The 26,554-nt window shown below is 48.9% G+C and overlaps 1 protein-coding gene across 5 annotated transcripts in view; it reads right to left on the bottom strand.

Moving 5' to 3' along the window:
- KCNQ3 (potassium voltage-gated channel subfamily Q member 3) overlaps positions 1-26,554 on the bottom strand; it is a 306,090-nt gene that overhangs the window by 21,330 nt on the left and 258,206 nt on the right. For all 5 annotated transcript variants that reach the window (XM_021088897.2, XM_085021637.1, XM_085021640.1 and 2 more), the window contains 5 exons: positions 23,902-24,057; positions 22,502-22,612; positions 20,924-21,019; positions 19,033-19,127; positions 13,104-13,130 (listed from right to left, as the gene is read on the bottom strand). In XM_021088897.2, the coding sequence (XP_020944556.2) occupies positions 13,104-13,130; positions 19,033-19,127; positions 20,924-21,019; positions 22,502-22,612; positions 23,902-24,057 (485 nt within the window). The remainder of the gene's footprint in view (positions 1-13,103; positions 13,131-19,032; positions 19,128-20,923; positions 21,020-22,501; positions 22,613-23,901; positions 24,058-26,554) is intronic.

Raw genomic sequence — 26,554 nt, 5'->3', positions numbered from 1 at the left:
TAAATGAACTGAGATGAGTTCTTGGCATTTATACATTATTTCGAGTAATTCTTAATGCCAGTCTCCACTACTCTCCATGATCCCTGAACTTGACCTCAGCAGGAGATGAGCACAGGAAGAGGTTTAATGCCAGATAAACTAACCAAGACAAAAGGAACGGCAGCCACTTTGTCCTGACTTGAAATCTCAGGTTCACTGCTGACTTTCAGATAATGACAGAATTTTCTTGGTTCTCTCTCTGCTGGGATGTAGGATTTGCTTGTTTGGCATTTAAATGCTTCAGTGCAACCTCTAACCGTCTGAATTGCTCAGGCTCTGTGCACTTAATACTCCACTGGTCACAGAGGCTGGTTTAAGAGAGATGGATTCTGAGAGCATTAGGAATCCGGATGCGGCGGGCACAAGTCAGAAATCTCGGCTCTCGGAATTACTCACAGCCATTCCACCTAAGAGGCTTATGGAGTCTTCCTCCAGCAAAGTGGGTGATCAGCTTACGTCTTAATTGCGTTGCCTGAAATCCAAGACCCCAAAGGATCATCACATGCAAGGCAAAGTTCACCCCTGAAACTCAAAACCCCTCTCTGCCCTTCTCCGTGTGGATTTCGAGTGTGTTAATTCAGACCCTGTATTTGGAGACAAGTGCAGGGCTTGCAAGAAAAGCCCTTCCTGAAGCCGACATCCGATTTCCTCGGAAGGCTGGGATCTCTGATTTATTAAGCGCAATTTCCAAATGCAAACTGGGAAAACTGGAAGTCGAGACTAGGAAAAAGTAGTACCAAAAAATAGAAAAAGCCGTCTTCGGACGGGAAAAGTAAAATCAGTGTTGTGCTTGCTGGGCAGAGACAGTCCCTGCCCTGGGCTCCGCCCCCCATCTCAGCCTCAGGGAACTCTGGTGGCTTAAACTCCGCGCAGCCCCCTGACTGTCACCCTTCCCCAAACAAGCTATGACCTGTACCTAGGAAAGCCTTCATTCTTCGTTTAGCCAAATGACTTTTTGTCTGAAACTTGGTCCAGGCATCAGTCCCAAGGCTCACTTCCTCTGTTGGTCCAATTGGGTATCTGCTCACTGTAGTTTTTTTTTTTAGGACCACAGGAGCAGATATGGAAACTCCCAGGCCAGGGGTTGAATCAGAGCTACAGCTGCTGCCACAGTCACATTCACAGTCACAGCCACAGCCACAGCCATGCAGGATCCTTAAACTGTGGGTTGTTTTTTTTTTTTTTTTTTCAGGCTTTTCTCACCCATGGCACTTGGCCATCATCATGAAATCTGACTTCACGAGGGACTCTTTCACGAAAGTAGTGGTCCTCAGCCACAAACAATGTTGCCCCCAGTGGACACCTGGCAATGTCTGGAATCATATTTGATTGACATAATTTGAGGAGGGTTTCCGGTGGGTCAAGGCCGGGGATGTTGCTAAACTTCCTACAATGCACACAGGGCAGCCCCCATAACAAAGGCTTCTCCCATTCAAAAAGTCAATAGAGCTGAGACTGAGAAACTAGAAGGGCAAATGATTGGTTCAGAAACTTTACTCTGTCCAATCATCCAGCATCTACACAGTGCCTGGCACACCACAAGCACTGAAAACATTGTTATGATATGGAGTGAAAGAAGGACGGAGTAAGAGCATTTGATCTTCTGATTAATAAAATGCATCCAACCTCAGTTGGGAGAAATGCTGTAATGGAAAGAGCGTTAAATTTGGAGCAGAGCACACTGGGTTCAAATCCCTGCTCTGTAGTGAAGCGAATATTTCAACTCGGATAAGGCATTCCCTTTTTGTAAGTCCGTGTTTTTTTCACTTGTAAAATAGAGCCAATGTTATTGATTTATTCACCAAAAATGTGTTCTGCACCTTAAAAAAGCTAGGCTTTTGGTAATTTGCTGAGGATATTGTGGTGACTAAAACAAAGTTTTCAGCCTTCTAGTGAGCTTACGATAAGGTCAAAAAGTCCAATGACAGGCAAATGGATACATCTATTGCTAGAAATCTGACCCGGAACCAAAGAGAGAGCAGCAATGGAGAAGAGCAGGGGGTCGGCTTAGGTAGGGTGGTCAAGGAAGGGCTCTTGGGTGGATGGGAAGACCAGTTAGGGAGCCAGTTGCAGTGGTCCAGGCTCAGAACAATGGTGGTCCAGACGCTGAAGCTGAGACCAGAAGGGCAAGAAGAAACTAGACTTCAAAGAAAAGGAGTCCAAGCTTTCCTCCTGTGAGGGCAAAGGGTGGGAGCGCTGCTCTGTGCAACTGAAGGAAGGGCGTGTGACCAAAATACCATCTTGCAAAGTACAAGATGAGATGAGAGGCCATATTGGTCAGAGATTTTGGAAATAGGATTCAAAAGGAGAGACAGAATTTCTGCTATATTCTAAGTGTACCTGGAGACACCAAAGAATTTTAAAGAAAGAATACAGCAATTTTGCAATTAAAAAGAACACACAGGAGTTCCCTGATGGCCTAGCAGGTTAAGGATCTGGTATTGTCAATGCTGTGGCATGGGTTCAATTCCTGGCCTGGGGACTTCTATATGCCACGGGTGCAGCAAAAAACAAACAAACAAACCAACCAACCCTCCCCCAAACCACACATATCCATAGCAGCATTATTCGCAATAGGTAGAAGGTGGAAACCACTTCCTTGGTCCATGATGAATGGATAAAAAAAAATGTTGAATAGACATATAGCGAAGATTTAAAAAGGAAGGAAATTCTGACACCTGCTACAACCTGGATGAACCTTGAGGACTTTACGCCACGTGAAATAAGCCAGTCACAAAACGACAAACACTGTATGAGTCCACTTATACGAGGTATCTAAAGTCAGCAAACTCACAGAGACCAATGAAGAGGCCATTGACGTTTTCTAGTTAAGAAATGCAGGTGGCTTGGACGAGGGTGACTGCAGGGAGAAGAAAGAGGCTAGAACTTGAGCATGCACCTTGCAGCAGAACCACAGTCATCTTTCTTGATGGAGTCTACGTGGCCATGAGGGTAAGAGGCAGGTAACCTACGGCTGGGTTTCTGGCTATGCGGTGGGTGGGTGGGGGGTTCAGTAGGGACGCCATTTTTTTTTTCAGTTGAGCAAATGGGACAAAGGAAGTTTGGAGAAGAAATCAGAAGCTAAATTTGACCATCTCTTTCCTTGACAGATACACAACCACACACATACACACTTCATGCAAGAATGTGGTATGAATTTGGAATATATAAATTAATTTTGGTTTGTATTTACATAAAGAAACACTGGAAAGATACTCCAAAACTTAAGAAGAAATTATTTATGGGGTGGGGACGGGAGGGTGGAATGAGGTAGATAAGAAGAGACATTGTACTAAGACATTTCACTGTTTGCCTCTACATTATTTTGACTTAGGAACCATGTTTCTTCAAGAACATTTTTTTTTTTTTTTGGTCTTTTGAGGGCCGCACCTGTGGCACATGGAGGTTCCCAGGCTAGGGGTCTCATCGGAGCTGTTTCTGCCAGCCTACACCACAGCCACAGCAACGTGGGGTCCAAGCCACGTCTGTAACCTACACCACAGCTCACGGCAACGCCGGATCCTTAACCCACTGAGCAAGGCCAGGGATCGAACCCGCTACCTCATGGTTCCCAGTCAGATTCGTTTACCATTGTGCCACAACGGAACTCCTCTTCAAGAAAATTTAAAAAATCATTTAGACTCTCTCCATTGGGAAAATTTCTCAGCGGTTATACCATCCTGCTGGATTCTGAATGCTCCTCTCTCCTTTCATTCCTCCTCTTAATACCCTCCCTCCAAGGATGAGTCTTTTCCTGTCCCAATCTAGATTTTTCTCACTTCCAATTACATTACACTTTACTCTACTCTTAAAACTCAGCTCTGGGCCCAGTTTTGCATATTAAAAGCTCATAAAAGTACGCATATGAATAAATACAAAGAGAATCAGAGGGAATGATACTTCTACATACAATTCCTGCCCCACTCTCCCGTCCTGGATACAGAACAAGATGAGGTTGTGGGGAAGAGGTGTCAGTGTGTCTGTGATGTCACAGAGAAGTTGGAAGGCAGCAAACCCAATAGGTGAGGTGAAAGCACATCAAAGGCAGCATGCACAGTAAACGACTTTGCTTGGTAACAACTGGCCATATTCTCTAGCCTCCTCATGCCATCTGTGTTGGGCATGTATGTCCTGGACAAGCTAATTAAACTTAAATTTAAAGCAAAGCAAAACAAACAAACAAAAACACCCCACAGAAGTTCAGTTTGGAACATGTTACTTTTAAGACGCCTGGGAGGTATCCTGTCAAGTAAATAGTTGGGGACCTGGTCTCTCTTATTCATGGCTACATCTCCTAAGAGGGTTTCTGCTACACAAGAGGGTCTTAATAAATATTCATTGACTAAGTGGGTGGATGGATGAACATATGGATGGATGATGGATGTGGATGGACGGGTGGATGATGGATTATGAATGATGGATGGATGAACAGATGGATGGGTGGATGGATGATAGATGACGGATTATGAATGATGGATGGGTGGATGGACAGATGGATGGATGGATAATGGGTGATGGATTATGAATGATGGATAAGTGGATGGACAGATGGATGGATGATGGATTAACCAAGAGTACTGTGTCGCTGGGGCCAAGAGAAGAATCTTTTGAAGAAGTGGTCAATCCATCTTGTTCTGTTTGTTTTGAGCACAGACTGCGTAACCTGCACAAAGCATCTGAGCCCACCTACAGGGGTTAAACCCTTAATTTTGTCCTTTCTCTTCTTCATCCTTTCTTCCTTCCATCTTTACATTTAGTAAAGGTGGGGCCTTACATAAGATCAGAAGCCCCCTTTTCGAAGGCTCCTCTGTCACTGTGGTCTACCCTGAGAAAGGTAGGGAAGGCAAAGAGATAGTAATGTGTCCAACCTTTGAAGCTTTGGTGCCCTGTGTTCCTAAGAAAGAACTATGAAGGAAAGTTGCTATCTCACTATGTTTCTTCTTCATTAAAATGAGACATTTTAACTGGGAATTAGATGGCAATGAAAGGGGTCGTCAGAGGCTTGGAATGTGACAGGCCTTCCATAAATGGCATCAATATTGAGGAAGACAAGGTGATTTCAGCTCTCACACCACTCATGGTAGAGCTGGGAGAACCAAATAACTCACATCCTTTGTTTCTACCTGCAGAATAAGTTCCTTTATAGAGAAATGAAGACTCTTTGATGTAGGCATTTTGCACATTTTTCTTGAGGTATCTGCATGCTGGTCTTCTTTAATGACCTAATGAGTTGGTATTTCTAGGGATTTCTCATACAGAAATAGATGGCCTGTGGAAAGAGTACAGGCTTAGGGACTCAGTGTCTGTTAGATTGAAGGCTGAAAGAATGAAAGAGGGAAGGAACAAAATTAGAGCCTTAATCCCTCCCTTAGCCCCCTGTAAAGCTACTCAGCCCTAAATAGTCAAGACAAAGCACCTCCAGAATCCTCTGCTGACCTCTTGTTCCAGGCAGAACTTAGAGTTCCCTTCCTTTGTTCTCATTCTCTGTACCCTTGCATCTGAAGTATCCCCATACCAGCACCTTGCACACTGTACTATTCTTTTTTGGTTGACATATTGCCTCCCCCATCAGACTGTGAGTGCCCTCCCCATCACACTGTGAGCCCCAATTTCCTGGGAATCTCTAGGGCCTGACACCAAGCAGGGCTCAGGTTACTGAAGGAAGAATGAATGGAAGGAAGGGGAAAGGAGGGAGAAAGTCATTGCAAAGTTAGGATTCATTCTCCAGGGAAGACATACAGATGGCCAACAAGCACATGAAAAATTGCTCAGCATCACTGACTATTAGAGAAATGCAAATCAAAACTACCACGAGATAGAACGGCCATCATTAATAAGTCCACAAGTAACAAGTGCTAGAGGGGCTGTGGAGAAAAGGGAACCCTCCTGCACTGTTGGTGGGCATGTAAGCTGGTACAGCCACTATGGAGATCAGTATGGAGGTACCTTAGAAACCATACATAGAACTACCATATGACCCAGCAATCCCACTCTTGGGCATATATCTGGACAAAAGTTTCCTTAAAAAAGACATATGTTCATTGCAGCACTATTCACATGGAAACAACCCAAATGTCCATTGGATTGGAATCAACCCAAATGATTGGATTAGGAAGACGTGGTATATATACACAATGGAATACTACTTAGCCATAAAAAAGAACAAAATAATGCCATTTGTAGCAACATGGGTGGAACTAGAGACTCTCATACTGAATGAAGTAAGTCAGAAAAAGACAAATACCATATGATATCACTTATATCTGGAGTCTAATATATTAAAGGCACAAATGAACCTTCCCACAGAAAAGAAAATCATGGACTTGGAGAACAGACTTGTGGTTGCCAAGGGGGAGGGGGAGGGAGTGGGATGGATGGGGAGATTGGGGTTATTTGGAATGGATTAGCAATGAGATCCTGCTGTGTAGGACTGGGAACTATGTCTAGTCACTTATGATGGAGCATGATCATGTGAGAAAAAAGAATGTGTACATGTATGTGTAACTGGGTCACCATGCTGTATAGTAGACAAAAAATAATGTATTGGGAGAAAACAAACAAACAAAACCCTCTGGTGAGCTGACTCCCAGCCAGCCTTACACCATGAGGAAAAGATCCTTGGCACCAAAAACCTAGAAATGGGAATTTCTGTTGTGGCTCAGTGGTTAACAAATCCGACTAGGAACCGGGAGGTTGCGGGTTCCATCCCTGGCCTCGCTCAGTGGGTTAAGGATCCAGCGTTGCCATGAGCTGTGGTGTAGGTCGCAGACGCGGCTCTGATCCCGCATTGCTGTGGCTGAGGCGTAGGCCAGCAGCTGTAGCTCCGATTCGACCCCTAGCCTGGGAATCTCCACATGCCGTGGGTGTGGCCCTAGAAAAGGCAAAAAGACAAAAACAAGAAAACAAAAAACAAAAACCTAGAAATGTGGGTGCCAATCAGGATAATAATAGTACTGATCATAAAAGCAAACTTTATATAGTACTAGCTCGGTTAAGGCTCTATTCCAAGCACCTAATTCTTACAATAGCCCTAGGAGACAGGCACTCTTACTAGAACCCTGATATACATGAGGAAACTGAGGCACAGAGGTTTGGCAATGTGCCCAAGGCCATAACAGTCAAAAATCTTCCAAGTGGCCTGTAACTCACACTGTCTAATGCAGCAAAACAACTCTGTTACTGTGGCCACAAGCTCACAGCACGCAGGAAGTGGCTTAGGAATCCCTTGGTCTGCCTTCTGCCTTCTAGAGATGAGGCAGCTTAAGCATAGGTCCAGGTGGTTGGTGGTCCTAACAGACTGTCTAGGCTGAGGAAGGAAAAGGACAGATAAAGCTGAAACCTGGAGGCAGGATGGTGACTGGACTGACTCCTGGGCTGTAAGGAGCAGCATCGTGATTTTGAAATAACCCTGATGTGTGGATCTGGCTCACGTTCCTCTGGATAGGTGTGCAAAGTCATCCCTGCTGAGCTCAAGGATCTACTTTGTTTCCTTTGATCCAGTAAGTCTGAGCATCTCTGAGCAAGATTCCAGAGCATTTGCAGCTGGTGCTCCGAAGACGCAGATTCACTGATGTGAGAATGAGAACAAGATGTTTTTCTGCGTAGGTTCCCTACAAGAATGATTTTCCAGGTAGTCAAATCTCCTGTATCAATACCATACCCAATGACGAGCACTGATCTCTAGCGAGCATGTGCTTCTGCTGGACCCCAGGTATCATTCCAAGCAGCCCATGAGGTTAGTACGACTATCCCCCTTCACAGCTCAGCACACGAGGACACAGAGACATTGCCTGAGTTGCCCAATAGCACATGGCTAGTAAGCAGGGAAGCCAGGCTTTAAAATCTGATCTCTAAATGGGGAGTCCGTCTCAGCCCCTGTTGCTATGACTACCTGCTAATTCTACCACCTGGTTATTTTTAGTCCCCTGTTCAAGGGGAGAGAGGACCACAGATCTGGAGGGAGCCGGGCAGACACAGGATGGGATCCCAGCCCTGTGCATGCGGCTGCACCTTGCTGAGCCCCACATCCTCATTTGTATGGGGGGGTTTATTCACATCATGTCACCCTCATAAAGGTCCATCTCAAAAATTACAAGACCAAGGTCTGCTCAGACAGCTTCCCAACACATGTAAACCCATCACATGAACCTTTTGCCCATGTACGGCCTCCCTGCAAAAGATATGTTCAAGCCCTCACCTGATACCGGTGACAGTGACCTTATTTGGAAGTAGAGTCTTTACCAATGTCATCAAGAAGCTCCTACTGGAGGAGGGTGGGAAGTCAATCCAATGCTTAATGTTATTATACCTGAAAGGAGATGGGTGCTTGAATACCAGGACCCGAACATACTGGGAAGGAAGAAGGCTGTGGGAAGGTGAAGGCAGACAATGGAGGGATGGGTTACAAGTTCAAGAAAAGCCAACGATTACCAGGAACCACCACAAGCCAGGAAGAAGCAAGGACAGGTTCTCCCTAGAGCCTTCAGAAGAGCGTGGCCCCGATGACATTTTAAGTGTGGACATCTGACCTCTGGAACAGTGAGAGAATACATTCCTGTTGATGTTACGTCGCCCAGTTTGTAATCATTTATGATCGCAGCTGCAGGAGACTAGTACAGCACACAAGGAGCCACAGTGGATGCATGTGCACTGGTTTCAGATGGATGGAATCGAGTCAGAGACCGTGACACACCCTCACGGGGATGCTAGGAAACCTTGAGCTCACAGGGAGGAGGTGACGGGAAGCATCCTTTCCTATATTTTTGCCAAGTCCTAAAAATGGAATTTCCACACGTTGAGAAGGACTGAGAAGAAACTTCTAGCCTTTTCCTGGCTTTTCCCCAAGGGAGGAGGCAAGCTGTCTGACTGGGTGATGATGAATGTGCAACAGCCACTGGCCCCTTTTCTTGATTGGGTGGGCATCCATAGTACGGGTCAGTTCTGGATTCAAGGTCACACATGGTCTTTCTCTCTGGATCTGGGGGACCCAAGGGGTCAGAGAGGCCATGGCCCCAGGTGTTGGCTGGGAGAGTCTGCTCTGTGTCCGTGTGGGTCCCAAGGCCAGACCTGGCAGAAAGTGAAAGTGCTACAAAGCTCACTGTCACCCCCAGAGTCCATCCTGCTTTACTCAGAAACTGTAGCCTATGTTTTGCTCCTGCTCTGTCTCCTCTACGTCTCCATTAGTTTGTAATTCAGAGGGAAAGAGGTGTTATACATAAGCAACCCCCAACATTCAAAAAAAATTGATACAAAGCCCTCAGAACATGGCAGGGGTCAGTCCGAAGTTAAAACTGGTCCAAATCGCGGTTACTCTGTAGCCTGGGACTGGTGTTGCAGGGTCTAATTGGCAGGAGAAAATACAAAGAGCTATGAGATTGTGTCCAAGGCTCTACTTTTACTCTGGGCAACAATTTTCCCATCTGTAAAATGGGTGGATTAGATGAAATGATGATCTCTCCATTCCTGCACACCTTTAACGGTCACTGATTCTAGGGCATGGGCAGATGTACTGCCCACATCATCCATCACCTCGTGAGGCGAATTTCCTGTGTCTGATGTCACAGGGAGAAGGAAAAGTGTGAGTTACCATGTCTGATCAAGCCCTCCTTGATTCCAGAGATCCTAAACCGACACCTTTCCCTGTTCCCCTCTCATGCCTGGGACTCCAGCTACGTGAGCCCAGACAAGGTAGAAGAAAAAAGAACACACAAAAAGGGGACACTGATAATGAGATTGTTCCCAACAACTGAGGACCAGCAGAGAGGTCGGGACCGGGAACCATGGAGCCAGACCAGCTGGATCCAAGTCCTGTTCTTGCTGCTTTATTAGCTGTATGACCTTGGGCAAGTCACTTACCTCCCTGAACCTCAGTTTTCTCATCTGACAAATGAGGGTTAAAGATACTACCTACTTAAAAACCTTTGCACAGCTAAGGAAACCACACACACACACACACACACAAAGACAACTTACCGAATGGGGGAAAACCTTCGCCAACAAAGCAACTGACAAGGGGTTAATCTCCAAAATATACAAACATCTCATCCTATTCTCTCTCTTTCTTTCTCTCTCTTTCTATGTAAACCCAGTCAAAAAATGGGCAGATCTAAAGAGACATTTTTCCAAAGAAGACGGTCAAATGGCTAAAAAGCAGATGAAAAGATGCTCAACATCTCTCATTCTTAGAGCAACGCAAATCAGTACTACAATGAGGCATCACCTCACGCCACTCGGAACAGTCACGGTCGACTTAAAGAACAGGCACAACTTAAAAGTTGAGGGTTAAATTTTATATGGGGCACACTTAGGACTATAGCCCGGGAGGTAGGGGGACCATAGCATAGTTGTGATTTGGGGGGAGGGGAGGTACCTGGGCTCAAGCCCACATTTACCCAAGTTTGCTGCTGGTCTTGTGAAGCTTACTACCCGTCATGAGGTGCAGACGTCACCAAGAAGGATGTTAGTGCCTCTCTAGATGGGAGAAAATCCAAGAATAGGGCTCATAAAACCTCCTGGAACTATTTATCTGAAGAGCCGTTCTACCGGTTTTCCCAGAGCACAAAGTGCCTGGCGCCTGAGCGCCATCTGAGCTCCTTTCAGGGGTGTTGAGTTGAGGGTTGGCAGCTGCGCGGCTCAGGATTGAACCCACATAGAAGCAGATGGAAAGTGCCAAACACCACTTCACACCGTCATAAAAAGTCTGCAAACAATTAATGCTGGAATGGGTGTGGAGAAAACGAACCCCTCCTATGCGGCCACCAATCCATCAGCCAAACCTTTTTGCTATTCAGATCCAAAATGCTACATCCTGAGCCTGGATGAGGGAGGCTGAGTGGCTTCTGTAACCGACTCCGCTCTTCTCTGAGGAGGATGAGCCAGAAAACACCCAGGGACTCTAACCCCAAGAAATCACCGCAAATACTTTCGTTCTGTACCCCTGGCAGATCAGAGTTCCTGAGAGGGGCACGGGTAAACGGATGAACAGATTTCAGATTTTCAATAAGTGGAGAAGTATGACCAGCCAAGCCACAGAACTCCTCTCTCCGAGCCCTAATTAAACCGGAAGGGCCAAGTCCAGGGCACAGCGATACTGAACACACATGGTCCAATCTGGCCGAACTCTGTTCACGCCTGCATAGAAAAGGCTGTAAAGGGAGATTTAATAATTCTCTTGCACTGTCAACAGCTGCATCACTTAAAATCCTATTGGTCTCGAGAGAGGAGGGGAATGAGATCGTGTAACCCCTGGAGCTCGTGAGCTCTGTAACTGGCGGCGGGGGGGGCGGGGGGAGGTGTCTTGTCTCTGTAAAATTATCTGGAATAGGATTTCTGAGGCATCTTCCTGCTCTGCTTCTGGGAGCCCTGAGCTGCTGCAGGTTCTCTAGCAAATGCCTCCAGCATTGTCCTCGTCCAGCCCTCCTCTACAATCCCCCCAAGGGCCCCCTACGGTCCAGGCTGGGTCCAGGCAAGAAACGCTGGGTCCTTGCATTTGAAAAGCTGCATAAAGGAGGCAGAAAGTCGGAATTGGGTCTGTGTCTGTATCTGTGAGTTAATGGGAGCTGTCTACTCCAGGCAAGTTTATGTACAGAATGTGGCCTCAGAAGCACTTGACCCAGCCTCCCAAAGGTCACTGCCCTCAAGCGGCTCCTCTAGAAGGTGGTCCAGGGTCCCACCAGCCCCTCTGCCCAAAATCTGTTGGCTCTAGAAGGACAACAGTTGAGTTGATGTCCCAGAGACGGACGGAGAGGCCTTAGGAGTAGTTGGTCAACAATAACAGTTTAAAGACATGTTTTAAAAATACATTGTATAGATTTATGGTTACAATTATTTCGGGGTATAAATACAGATGGCTTTCCACACCTGCAGGTTCTGCATTCACAGGTTTCACCAAGTGCGGATCAAAGATATTAACAGAAAAATTCCAGAAAGTTTCAAAGAGCAACAGCGGAATTTGCCACACATGGGCAACGATGCACACATAATTTATATTGTGTTTGCAACTATTTATACAGTACTTGCATTGTTTTAGGTAGTATAACTAATCTAGGGATGATTTAAAGTACACAGGCGATTACAAGCAAATATCATGCCAATTTACATAAGGGACTGAGCATCCAAGGGTTGTGGTGTCCCTGGGGGTCCTGGACTCAGCCCCCACCCCAACAGTGGATACTAAAGGACAGCTTGGATACAAGCAGGTAAACTGTTTGCAAGAGATGGTCTTTCCTTACCATCTCGATCAGAGGCCACAGTTTAGTGAGTGTGGTGTACTGGGGAGACCTGCGCAGTAGTGGGGAACCTTTTTTTCCCCTCTTTTTGGCTGTTCTGTGGCATATGGAAGTTCCCAGGCTAGGGGTCCAATGGGAGCTGCAGCTGCTGACCTACGTCACAGCCACAGCAACAGCAACAGCAACACTGGATCTGAGCCACCTCTACGAACCATGCCGCAGCTTGTGGCAATGCTGGATCCTTAACCCACTGAGCGAGGCCAAGGATCGAACCTGCATCCTCATGGACACCATGTTGGGTTCTCAGTCTCTTGAGTCACGATGGGAACCCCGTGAATTATAATCGTGATTCACTTTTTAAAGAGCCATCTGTGAGCCCAAGAAGCGAATGAAGCAAGATATGATGGAAATAGCACCGTCTTAAGATTCAGACCCGAGTCTGAATTTTTATCTTGCCACTTGGTAGCTGTGTGATCCAGGAGGAATAACTCACCCTCTCTGAGCCTTAATTGTGTCAATCCACAACTGACGCTATGAGGGCTGATCCTTTATTGTGGGTGTGAGGACCACATGTCACAAACACATGCAGGACCCTGGCACAGAATCCTGCCCAGAAGAGACACTCAAAAAAGAACTGCTTGCTAGGATCACGATAAAGTTGTTCCTGAGTAAATTAACATGAAATTGGCGGAGGAAAATGGCGGCCAGCCACAGCAGGGAGCCCCCAACCTCTATCTCCTGACCAGCAGGACCACCCAGGCCCCTACACCGCACACAACTGGCCCCTCCGTCCCCACACGGTGGCAGGAAGCAGAGGATTCGTAACCACAAACATACCTGGCTGCTGCATCCAGTGGCTCTTTCCTATGAGGAGATGGGGAGAAAAAAATAAACAGCATAAATTTCATGCAACAGCTTCCCCTCTCCCCACAGCCATCCCAAAGCTTCCCTTTAATGAATATGATGGAGCAGGCGCCCCAGGACGAGATGGTGCATCAAGAGAAGTGGGCCCTGCAGTGGTTTCCCCTGGCCAACCCCAGGCCCCCACTGGGATGGACTGGCTCTCAGCTCCAAGGTTCTTCTCAGACATTTATTCACCCAGAAAATACTACTCAGCCCCACACCTTGTGCTGGGTTCAGTTGATCTGTTTAAGAGTGGGGACAAGAGTTCCCATTGTGGCGCTGCGGAAATGAATCCGACTAGGAACCATGAAGTTGCAGGTTCAATCCCTAGCCTCGCTCAGTGGGTTAAGGATCTGGCATTACCATGAGCTGTGGTGTAGGTTGCAGACGTGGCTCGGATCTGGCGTTGCTGTGGCTATGGTGTGGGCTGGCAGCTACAGCTCCAATTAGACCCCTAGCCTGGGAACCTCCATATGCTGCAGGTGTGGCCCTAAAAAGAAAAAAAGACAAAAAAAAAAAAAAAAAAGGGTGGGGACAGATCAGGAAACCAGGAATTTCTTTTACTCTTTTTCACTTTTTAGGGCCACACTCGAGGCATAGGGAAGTTCCCAGGCTAGGGGTAGAATCGGAGCTACAGCTGCCGGCCTACACCACAGCCACAGCCATGAGGGATCCAAGCCATGTCTGCGACCTACACCACAGCTCACGACAACGCCGGATCCTTAACCCACTGAGCAAGGCCAGGGATCGAACCTGCAACCTCATGGTTCCTAGTCAGGTTCATTAACCACTGAGCCACAAAGGGAACTCTAGGAACCAGGAGTTTCATAATTGAGCAGCCGCACACCCGAGACTCCGTCATCCCCATTGTCATGACAGGCAACCTCATCATCACTAATACCTACCGAGCAATAATCATGAGGCTAATACTACTTTAATCTTATGGATTCGCCCATTTAACTGTCATTAGCTACCCTACGAGGTAAGTGTGATCGTCACTCCCATTTTCCTGCTGAAAAAACTGAGACACAGAGCGATTCAGCAAACTGTTCAAGGTCTCACAGCTGGGCAGCAGCAGGGCCGGTTTTCCAACGCAGGGGACCTGGCTCCAGAGCCCCCGCTTCTAACCAGGAGGCCACCTGCGGTCCACACGCAGCCCTCAGTCTGAGCATTCACTCAGCTCTGCCTGGGACAGTCCTACTCATCCTTTAAGTTCCAGCTGGAGGGGCTCCTCCTGCTGTTTCTTGTCTCAATTCCCAGAACCCAGGCTGAGGGAATCTCTTCTTATGTGGGGCTGCTCAGATCACACTGTCTTAGAATGACCGGGTCATTGAGACCTGTTTGGAGGCAGAGCCACTGTTTTTTGTTTTGGTTTTGGTTTTGTTTTTCCTTCGGCTCTAAAAGCTGAGCACCCCATAGACTTGGGCACTTAGTAAGTGCACCAGAAATAATGAACGCATAACTAGCCTGTCATCGGGATGCAGGAGTGGGGGACACGGGAAGAGGAGAAGAGGCATCGGGGCAGAAGAATCAAGGGATGAGTAGGAGAGGTAAGAATTTCTAGTTCATGGGTCGGCTCAGCATCTGGGCCCAGTGTGGCTCTGAAGCTGGACACATCCGCTGGGCCTATTTTCCCTCCTGAAGTGCATGGACAGAGAAAGCCCTGACTTTCTAGAATCCTCTGGGTCTCTGACGGCAGAGAAGTAGGGGAGACAGTAAGAGGAGAAGGAAAAGGGGAGAGATGGGGCCGAGGGCAGGGCGGGGGATGGCACTGTGAGATCCAAAGCACTGAACGTAAACTAGATAAGCTACCGTACGGCACAGGCGATGCTAGGCACACTCTTGTAATAACCTATGATGGAAGATCATCTGCAAAAATATTTTTTAAAGATTAATTTGTTTATTTAAAGCAGCTGAACTCTCCCCCTCCTTTTTTTTTTTTTTCTTTTCCAAATTCCATCTTACATGTGGCACTAGGATATATGTGACAAAAAGAAGTTGTGGCCACAAAAGTCCACCTGGCCTGGCTGGTCTCTGCTGGCTCCCATCAACAGCCTCCGCGGTATGTCTAGGCAACTCTAGAATGCCAGAGAATGTCCTATCAAAAACACTGTTCTCTTAAATTTTATTTAAATAAAATGCAGTTACTTAATTATACAACTATTTAAGTATTTTATTATTTTTAAATAGCACACAGCAGGAAATGTGACGTTAGAAGATACGAGTTTGGCTCACATCTCCTCCCTTCACCGGCTCTGTGCATTATGCCAGACACCTGAAACTGACACAATACTGTAAACTGACCACAATGCAATTGTAGAAGAGGATTGGAGGCACCACTTCCATCTCTTTCTCACTCTACAGGACCATGATTCCATGCCTTCTCCTCTATTATCAGACTCCCCCACCTCCCAACCCCTCCAGACCCCGGCCAATGACCTTGACCTCACACAGATCTGCCTCATGTCTTACCACCCGATTGACAACCTCTTCTACCTGGTCCCACCCACTGGCTTCCCTTCTGTGCTGAGGGATGAAGGGTCCACACGCCTGCTGATCCTTCGCTTGTGCTTGGCTCGGCAGTAAGAAATCTGACTGGGTTTGATCCCTGGCCTTACTCAGTGAGTCGGGGATCTGGCGTTGCTGTGGCTGTGGTGTAAGCCGGCAGCGGTAGCTCCGATTTGACCCCTAGCCTGGGAACTTCCATATGCTGCAGGTGTAGCTCTAAAAAGAACCCCCCCCCCCAAAAAAAAAAGTCAAATCAAAAAGCCGGGAGTTCCCATCATGGTGTAGTGGTTAACGAATCCGACTAAGGACCATGAGGTTGCGGGTTCGATCCCTGGCCTTGCTCAGCGGGTTAAGGATCTGGCGTTGCCGTGAGCTGTGGTGTAGGTTGCAGATGTGGCTCAGATCCCGCGTTGCTGTGGCTCTGGTGTAGGCCGGTGGCTACAGCTCCGATTCCACCCCTAGCCTGGGAACCTCCATATGCCGCAGGAGCGACCCAAGAAATAGCAAAAAGACCGAAAAAAAAAAAAAAAGAAAGGCTTTAGGAAGCAGGTGAGCACACATCAGTGCATTATCAGCTACTTTTTTTGGCCATTAAACATATGGAAGGGGTTGGAATACTGGGTCATTCTTTTCCCAAGGGGCTGCCCTGTTTCAGAATGGTTGCCAAGTGAATTCTCTAGTGGTTTTATCCTTTTGTCCCTGCAAACGAAAAAGAAATGTTCCCTCTTCATCTCAAAGCCATTCCCCCATCACAGCAGCTATCTGCAGCACAGCAGATTCCTCTAAGTCCCTGACAGCTAGGACAATGCCTTATTTATAATAAATCAACTCAAAAGAATGGGCCTGTTGCCAAGATCTTGGGATGCAAAGCAAGCTGAAATCATCCTGATGCAGCATTCCATGTGGTTGCACACATTTCGGTTTTCAAGTTCAAGGTCACTCTGTTCTCTTCAGGAGAAGTCACCTGCCCATTCTAAGACTCCTGCTATCCCAAGGAAGACTGGTCCTATCCCCAAGCCCAAATAATTGCAGCAACAGTAGAATTTTAGAATCCAAAGGAATCACAGCGGTCATGACTTCGGAGTAAGTAAATCTAAGTACAAGTAAGAAGACACGGTCAGCAAACTCAAATGCATCAGTCCATTCTGCTGCTTCTCGTTCCCTTGGCTCTTCCGCAAGTCATCACCCTCTGAGGCTCTTCCCTTTGCCTGTTCCCCTGCAGGCTCTCCCTCTTCCTACTGCCCTCCTTCCTCCTACTGCTGTTGCTCTAAGCTCTCATTTCTTCTTACCCGGAATCCTGTCACCGTTTGCTGGCTGATCTCCTAAAACCCCAGCCTGTCCAATCCATCCTCCACATCCCTTCACGTCGTCCTCCTGAAACACACATCTGATCATGTCAGTTTCACCTCAAATGACTTCTCTTTGCTTTCAGGATCAAGGTCAGTGCCTTGAATGGAAAGTGCCATGTGCCCTTAGACCCTCTCGGGAGTGACAGCATCACAGATACTGCGATGGGAGAGGTAAGCAGGAGCCTGACGTTTTGGGGCCCTGATGGCCACGGTCCGGTTTGGGATCTTGTTCTCTTCACCGTGGTTATCCACTGGAAGGTTTTATGCGGGAAATCGAGTCGGTAGACCCAGATGTGTGAATTTCATTAAATCTTTACCCCAATCTCGTGATGGAGGTGGAGGGAAAATTGAGACCAAGTTCAGAGACGGGTTGCATCTCCCATAACGAGGGTGTGGGAAGATGGGATGGGGTTGGTGGGACCCCCTCAGCCAGTACTGGGTCATGCGATGGTCCGTGAACCCAGACACATGGCAGAAACACGCTTTGGTGCAGGCAGGTCCTGCTCCTGGAGTCTAAATGTCCCTCTACAACTCCTGCTAATTCAAAGGTCTTATGAGCCCAGCATGCTATCCACACACTTAAAACTCTGAGCTCTGGATTTGCAGGATCTAAAACCCAACAAGGCGCGGTCTGTTTCAGAAGCCCAAGTTGTGAAAAGACCATGGGCTTTGGTGGCCTTGAGATGTGGCGGACACTGACCAAAATGACCATAGCTTCTGAGCCCCAGGTGGCTCATCCGTGAGAAGAGAGTGGTGATACCAACCACTCAGCCTCCTCCAAGGGTGCCCCGAGGGCCACTGAGTTAGTAACGTACCTACAGGAGATGCTCTAACCACTGTCACACCATTGAAATGGCTGAAGGTGACAAGGTGTGTGTGTTCACATTCCCCTCCCCCCCGATTTTAATACGTCTCAACCCTGGAGAACCTGCCTTAGGATGCCTGCGAGGATTACAGGAGACACAAACTTAGATGCTGGGAACATACTGGACATACAATAAATATTCACTTTCCTTTCCCTTTCCTTCTATTTTTTTTTTGGGGGGGGTGGGGGTTGAGCCTGTGGCATGCAAAAGTTCCCAGGCCAGGGATCAAATCTGAGCCACAGCAGAGACAACACCGAATCCTTAACCTCTAGGCCACCAGGGAACCCCTCCCCTCCCTTTTCACAGGTTCCGGCCATAGGAAGAGGTTTTAATTTCTTTTCTTGAAGCCTTTCATCTAATCTCCCACTCTGAGAACATAAAACAGCATCTCTAGGCGTTCCCTCTGTGGCTCAGCAGGTTAAGAACCCAATATAGTGTCTGTGAGGATGTGGGTTTGATCCCTGACCTCATTCAGTGGGTTGAGGATCCAGTATTGCCGAAAGCTGCAGCACAGATTGCAGATGTGGCTCAGATCCAGTGTTTCCAGTGGCTGTGGTGTAGGCCAGCAGCTGCAGCTCTGATTTGACCCCTGGCCCGGGAACTGCCATATGCCATGGAGCAGCCATTTAAAAAAAAGGAAAAAAAGAAAAAAAAAAAGACAGCATCTTTGGGCCCCCAGAGGCTTTCCCCTGCTGCTTCATCCCCCTGCCCTCTCCCACCATCCAGAGGGGTCTGGGGTGCAGGCCATGGCCAGGTGGTGGTGCCTCCAGGATTGCCAGGGTGGCCTGATGGGCTGACTCCCCACTTCCTTAGTCACTGATCCTGCTCCAACACTGACCGACCTTCCCTCTCAGCCACTCCACACTGTCCTTCTGGAGACCCTTGTTGACACCTGGGGTCATCTGAGAGCTTTGAAAACATACCAGTGCCGGGGCCCCATCCCTGGGGATTCTGATTTCATCAGCCTGCATAGGGCCTGGCTTTGGGGTGTTTTAAGCTCTAGGGATTCTAACAAGCAGCCCAGACTGGAAACCACTGCCCTGAAGGATGCCCTCCAGGAAACCATGAAGGCCACAGGCACAAATACAGACTCAGGTGCAAGGATGAGTCAGGCTCTGAGCATCAGATGAGTCTACTTGCCTGAAGAACGGAAAAGAGACGACTGATTCATAGAACCTCCATGTTGCCACAAGATCAATCCTGTTTGGGTTGGTAGCGTAGTATCTCCAGGCAGCCTGAGGAGGAGAAAAGAGGGCAGGTGTGGCCTGGGGTCCCGTGAAACCGGCCCACAGCATCCCGCAAGATTAGAACGTTAAGCCCTGTGACCTGGGGACCGGCACCTGCCATCTGCCTCTACGTGGACTGGATCATGAGCCATTGCACCTGCCGACCCTCAGCCTCCCCTGAAAGGAGCTGAGGGTGGGGATCAGGAGTGAGCGCCCTGTGCTCTGGGAAACTCCCAGGACAGGTCTTAGAGAGCTGGATATTTTCAGGAGATTTTATGAGCCCAACTCTTGTATCTCCTGGTATCTAGAAAAGCTCTAAAATCCTTCATGGTGACGTCTGCTCCTCGTGACTAGCATTAACCACCCCGAGACTTAGCAGCGACCTTCTGTAAAATGCTGCATGGACCTCCCCCTTCACCAAAATCACATAAATCCTGCCCTTCCCCCTGCCTCTGTGGAGCTGTATTTCAGAGCTGTCTGAAATGCTGCCTCCTGAGCTATAGTCATCATTTTGCCCCAAACAAAAGTTAACTTCAGGTTTTAGGTTTTGAATATTTTTTGTCATCAGCCTTGACATCTAAGAGTCAAATGGACCCTGAGGCCAGTGGAAGCCAGGTGAGCATCTCCAGAGAAGCCAGATCCTTGGCTTTGTGCGGCTCCTTTGGGAAGAAAAAGTTCCTTGACCCCATCATCCGGGACGGATAATTGATGTTGTGGGGTGGGGGTGGGGTGGAGAGGTGAGTGGAGGGGAGAGGAGGGCGCTGGGCAGAGGGTCCCTGAAAAGAGCCGGGGTTACTCATGCAGCAAGGTTCACATAGGTAGAAAGACAAATAGTCTTTGGTGCCATTTCTGGGTGTAAGAGATAGCCCGGGAGATAAGGTTTTGTTGCTAATATCCTAGGACTTCTGTATACGCTGATGGTTGGGGGTTTGGGAGGCTAACAGAGCCGACTCAGCCATTGGAACTGCCCTAGAAACCCCACAATGTGGAGCAGAACATTGTGCACCATCAGACCCACAGGGACACTCACTACAAACAGACACAAGTTCACGAGCGGCTGGTCACGCAGACATGTGGTTGGTCCCAGGCAGCTGGAGCCAGGATGCTCTACTTTTCTAGCCTCTGTGCTCCCAAAGGCCCAGAAAACCACAAAGCAGGAACTGACCCTTGAAGTAAAAGAGGGAACCCTCCGCCTCTCCCATCACCTCTCGATACTGTCCCCAACCCCCAGATCACGGTGGTGACAGTGATAGGGATGGAGAAGGAACCAACTCCCACTGGTGCGTGACTGCCTACTGGGCAGGACACTGGTGGACTGTTCAATATTTTGCACAGGTGGGCAGTTTTTCCTCTCTAAGCTTATGGGCTCCCTGTGGGGGGCAGATGTGAGGGGCCACAGCTCCTGCGGCCAACTGGCTGAGCACCTGTGCTCTAGGCTGACTCTGCCTTGTGGGTTCCAAGGTCAAGGCTGCGGTGGGAAGTAGGAGAGGAAACCTAGTGTGTGGGCCCAGGTCAAAGCCACGTTCCCTCCTCCAACATCATCAGTGAAACTAGCTGATGTGTTGGTCCCTGAGTCTTGGGTCTCTTCCTTGATTGGCTTAGAACTTGGATGGGAGAGTGATGGGATGGTCACGTTCAGACAGGGCCTATAGGTAACCATAGCAACACCCATAGCTGTCGCAAGCGGGCGTGGTCCTGGGTCCCAGCCCAGTTCATGGCACGCCCCCTCCTGCACAGGGACACACAAGCAGACGCAGCCATCCGAGGTCGGAGTCCCACTCCAGTTCATCCCCAGGCAGACAGACCTGGATGAGCTCAGCAGCGGGCTTCCTCCTCTTCTCAAAGTGCTTCTGGCGATGCTGCTCCTGCACCTTGAGCGCCAGCCCGGACCCCAGGATGCCCTGAAGGGAGAAGTCGGGCTCTGACGGCAGCCCCATGGGGCTCTCCTGGCGCCCCTGCCCCCACTCCTGGGGGCCGTGAAGATGCTGAGTGAAGGGGAGGAGGAAAGACCCCTTCTTTCTCTTCTGGGGGCGGGGTGGGGAGCTGCGCTAAGTGGGGCTTTGACGTCAGGGTTCAGCTCCTGACTCTGCCACTTTCCAGCTGTGAGACCCCGGGCCAGCTTCTTATCTGCTGCATCGCAGTTTCTTCCCACAGGGAACTGGGATAACGGTAGCTACTCACAATTTTGTTAGGGAAAAAAAAAAATGAGAAGATGTAACAGGAACTGCCCAGTAAGAAGCATAATGCAGAATAGATTTCCAGTCAATATTAACAGAATTTAAAAAATATTTTGGTTGAATTGTCACTTGAGACTTTTACGCTGGTGGGAATCTCTCCAAATTATGATCTGTTTTGATTTCCAGGGCAGACCGACTTGCGGAACGCGGGGTAGGAACACACCCCTTTCAAGTCGGGAGAGAACGGAGAGCCCGTGGGGCCCCCTCACCGCCCCTTGCCTCTTACACATGAAGAAACCGGGAGTCAGAAAGGTCACAGGTCCAAGTCAAACAGCTTAGGGAAAAACAGACAAGGCAGAGCTGCGATGGAGAGAGGACGTCAGCAACAAAAGGCTGGGAGACGAGGGGAGAGGAAGAGAGATTATGCTCCAAGGAGGTTCTTTTCAAGCTCTGGGACTGAGAACCAGGCTTAGAAAGAGCAGACCTCATAACCCAATAGCCCTGTGACTATGTAACTTCACTAACCCAAATGAGCCTCCATTTTCTCATCTGGAAAATGGGAGTAAATGCAGCATCAAACACCTACGTTGTCATGTGATTAAATGAGATGATGGAGGTAAAGCATTTGGTGTGATTCCAGCATTAGGTAAAATCAACAGAGGGTACCTATTATCTCTATGTTATTACGCTGACTGGCACTGGCCTTTGGGGGAATTATTCTATCCAGGGTCAAAACTTACTTTTGAGAGAAACGCAATTTTTACATAGACCAGTCCATGGTAGGGCAAAGGAAGGGAACTTGCAAATGCAACATGCTCGCTATGGGCAAAGAATACGTGGGTGGACGTCGTAATTGTAGATCCCAGGGGGCTCCCAGTCTCCTGGGAGGCAGATGTGGAAATGAGCAATCCCAGCACGGGATCAGAAAAGCCCTTAAAGAGCTACGGGAGTGACTAACTAACACAGCCCAAAGAAGGCAGTGTTGAAACGGGATCTTGACAGAGGAGAAAGTGTTTATTATTCCAGCCCAAGGGAGCAGCACAGCCTGAGCAGAGAGGCAGGGAATCATGCTAAGGGGGTGGCTACTGCGTTGATAAAACTGGAATTCGGAATAGGAGAGGATGGAAGACGAGGCTGGAAAGCTGAGCTGGGGCAGGGCTGAGGGATCCTGCCTGTCCTACCGGGGGGCGCAGCGGAGGTACTTACTGCTGGAAGGGCGAAAAAGGAGACGCCGATTAAAGAGAAGGTGGCTGCGATCAGACGGCCTTCCCACGTCTTGGGCGTCTTGTCTCCATAGCCAATGGTGGCCAGTGTGATCTAGGAGAGAAGAGTCAGACACGGGGCTCCCCAGGAAATCAGCGATGAGCTGACATTTACCCGCAAGCCTCTGTACTGACTTGGGCGCTGCTCCCACTTAGAATACAACTTCCATGGGAGGGAAGGGACAAAGTACAGTGAACTTATACGTGTGCCTTGAGACCACATCTGTGTCTAAGCCAAGGTTATCTTCCCTAGAGTCAACGGTAACAAATACTTCAGTAATTGCAAACATGCTTACGTGCCTATGCATCCCTGTGTATATCTGCGCATGTGTGATTTTGTGAGCCGCAGCGTTTCTGAATATACGTGCTCCTGTGGGTGTATGTATATGAACTGTGTGTGTGTGTACATGTGTGCCCGTGTCAGTTCTGGTGTGTGTTGCGTATTCCTGTGTGCGGTTTCCTGTGTGGGTTATCAGCACACGTGTACTTACGAATCCGGAAGGCTATCAGAGCAGTTAAGAGTGTGACCTCTGGAGCCAAGTGCCTGAGTTCAAATCCCAGGTCCAGGAAGGCTCAGAGCTCTTCCTAGAATTAGATACCCAACCTCTTCATGTCTCAATTTCCCCATTTTAAAAAATGAGCTAACAGGAAGTCCCACTGTGGCTCAGCGGCTTAAGGACCCGATGTCTCTGTGGGGATCTGAGTTCTACCCCTGGCGTTACTCAGTGGATTAAGGATTCGGAATTGTGGTCAGGCTCGGATCCTGTGTTGCCATGGCTGTGGCCTAGGCCAGCAGCTGCAGCTCCAACTCCACCCCTAGCCTGGGCACTTCCACATGCCACAGGTGCAGCCATAAAAATAAATAAATAAATGAATAAATAAAATAAAAGGGGGCTAATAATAGGAGTAATTTGACTTAAAATATGTTTATAAATGTAAAGTGCTTAGAGCAATGCCCTAGTACCACATGGCCTGTGGGTGCGGGGCTGTGTGTCCCTAGGTGTGTTTGAGGGCCTGGGTACACACCTGTGCACCTGCTGCTGGGTGTTTGCACAGCATGGCATGGCTGGTAGTAGCTCACAACTAATGAGGTAAGGGCCCTCAGTGACCCCGGGACCAGACTGTTCAGAGCCCTGACTTCTTATAAACACTATAGAAAAGACCCTTCCACCGGCCTGCCCTGCAAGGGGCGTATCCCGGGGCAGGGGCTACGGAGGACACCTTCCTTCCCCCTGTGGCTGCAAAATGTAGCCGCCCGATTGAGTGCATCCTTGCCATGCCCACCATCTCTCAGCATCTCCAACAGCCAATCCCCATGAGGCAGCTCTCAAGGCGGGGACTCACCAGGCCCCACCAAAGGGCATCGGCATAGGTCTCAAACTCCTCTTTCATCTCTTCCCCTTGGGCGTCCACCTCCGGCACATCTTTCTCAACCAGGTAGACGAGGAATGAAGAAAGGATGAGCGTCAGGAACCCGATGTACCAGGCGGTGATGAGCTCCTGGGAGAGGAGGCAGTGGACGGGGAAGTGGTCACTGCGTGGAGGCCAGAGGCAGACACACTGGAGCTGGAGTCCAGCTTTCCAGCTGTGCGACACGGGCACCTTACTCGCCTTCTCTGATCCTTACCTCCCATCACCGTACGATGGGGTCAGTCCCAGGGTCATTACTCCTATCAGTAACATACCAGTGGATGGCCCAAGGAGAGGAAGCTTTCTCTTAGGCAAATTGTGGATTCACAGCTCAAGGGGCTTCCCCGGGAGGTGACAAGGCAGGAAGAAGTGACCGCTGCCTGCGAGACAAGGCTCAGGACTCAGGAGACCCCATGCTACCCAGGGCTGGACGGAACAAGGCTAAAGCTCAGTGCCAAGGGGACAGCGAGAGCCGCCGAGGCAGAGCGGACCAAGCTGAGGACGGGACCCAGCCCTGCCACTGACTGACTGTGTGTCTCTGGGCGTGTGATTCCTCTCCCCCAGCCATAGTTTCTTCATCTTTAAAATGAAGGGACTAGACCAGAGTTCCAGAAAGTGCCACAGATCCTTCAAATGCAGATAGGCGTTTTTTAATATGAAGTAATCATTTGCTAATTTAAACCATATTAAATATTAGCATAGATTACCTATGTATTTAAAAAAAATCCTATTATTCATGGACATCATCCCATGATAGACTAGTACATAGGAGTAAACAAGAGAAAATGGATTTAAAGAAAGATGTTCACGGTAAGGACAGTGCTGAGACGTGGCAAGGATGGGCTCATCGCTGATGTTTCCAGCCCCCTGACCAGGGCGGTCCCTGAGGCTCTTTCTGTGTCTCTCATTCTATTCCTCTTCCAAGGGTTACCATGCTAGGTTGAGCAGGTGAAAGTCAAGGTCGCTGGAGAACACAGTCTGTCATTCCCGCTGAGTCACCACAGAGTCTAAGGCTGTTCAAGCCGATGCTGACTGTCCACCAGTCAGCTGGCCTTCTGGGTCGGTAGGATCTCGCTGATGGCTGCTTCCTGCCTCTCTCTGTGCCTTTGCTCTCGCTGGGTCCTGCCCTCCTGGCCCTTCTCCCTCCCCATGGGACCAACCAAAGAGCCCCGAGTCATCTTTGGACTTATGTCACCGCCTTCTGATGGTTTTCCAGATGTCTGCTCCCCCAACTGGAGAGAGGGTTCATTTCTAGCTTTGTTTTTTTTTTTAAGTGTTTTCATGATTTTCTAAATAGATGTCTCTAATTCTCTCACACTGTATCATGCTCACTGGCTTATAGGTCTGACCCTCCCCAGAGCAACACATGCCAAGTGGGTCTGTGACTTTGGAGAGCTCCTGTAACCCCTCTGGGGCTTCGCTCCTGCATCTGTAAAACGGGAATGATAATGCACTCACCTCGCAGGGTAAAAAACACCTAGAATACACCCAGTTCAGAGTTCACTCTACAGCACAGAAGAGTTCATTGAGTTGGCTCAGGCAATGCAGCCGGCCATGCCCCTCCGTGAGCATCTGCCCGCTGGGGGTTCGAGAAGGGAAAGATGGGTCGTCGGCCCCCAGTGGGTGTCCGAGCAGAGCCTCTTACCCTGCGAAGTATGATTCCAGTGCACCCATGCTTTTCGGACCCTCTGGCCCCCAAAGGCAACGCAGAGGTTTCATCTGGTTCTTAACTAAGGAGTGGCTCTCTGTACAAGTGGGCACAGAAGCACGGGCTGCATGGGATTATTCAGAGCTGGGACAGCAGTTCTCACCGAAAAGTGAGATGTGTCCCCACTCTGGGCCCTGAAGTCATTTCAAAGGCAATGCTGCCTGGACACGATTTTGGCCAGTAGCTCTGTGGCAGAGACCATGGCTGCTCCCCCATATCCACGGCTCCTACTCACACCTGAGTCTCACTGCAGTCAGCTGGGGCTGGGGGACTGCACTGCAGACAATGTGTGGGAGTGACTGGAGCTGCTTCCTGCCTTAAAGCCATCCTGCAGGATGTCCTAGGCCCCCCTTCCCTTGCCTCAGTGACTCGAGGCTCCTTTCCGAGGCAAACGAGGGCTCCCTGGTCCACATCAGACACTGTGTGAGCGAGAAGACATCTGCCTTTCCGTACTACGTTGAGGAGACTCCAGGGCTAACTTGCCCTGGAAGCAGAGCCTGGCTGATCCTGACTTTAGAAAGAGCATTAACTTTATTATTATTATTTTTTCTTTCTAGGGCCACACCTATGGCATGTGGAAGTTCCAGGGCCAGGGGGTGAATCAGAGCCTACGCCACAACCACAGCAATGCCAGATCTGAGCTGCATCTGTGACCTACATCACAGCTCAGGGCAATGCCAGATCTTTAACCCACTGAGAGGGGCCAGGGATCAAAGCTGTGTACTCATGGATACTAGTCGGGCTTGTTAACAGCTGAGCCATGATGGGAACTCCTGTTTTTAGTTTTCAAATGAATTGGTAAGTGCTTGTTCACCAGGCTCAGAGGAGGAACTGGTCTAAGCTCTTGCTGGACTCGCAACAAAGCAAACTTGCTTATCT

The sequence above is a fragment of the Sus scrofa genome, chromosome 4, assembly GCF_054392235.1.
Source record: "Sus scrofa isolate SSC_HxYL_T2T_F1_AM1 chromosome 4, Sscrofa_HxYL_maternal_Yorkshire_Landrace_v2.0, whole genome shotgun sequence".
Lineage (NCBI taxonomy): Eukaryota > Metazoa > Chordata > Mammalia > Artiodactyla > Suidae > Sus > Sus scrofa.
The sequence above is the reverse complement of the archived record's forward strand: the minus strand, read 5'-3'. Positions and strand labels throughout refer to the sequence as shown.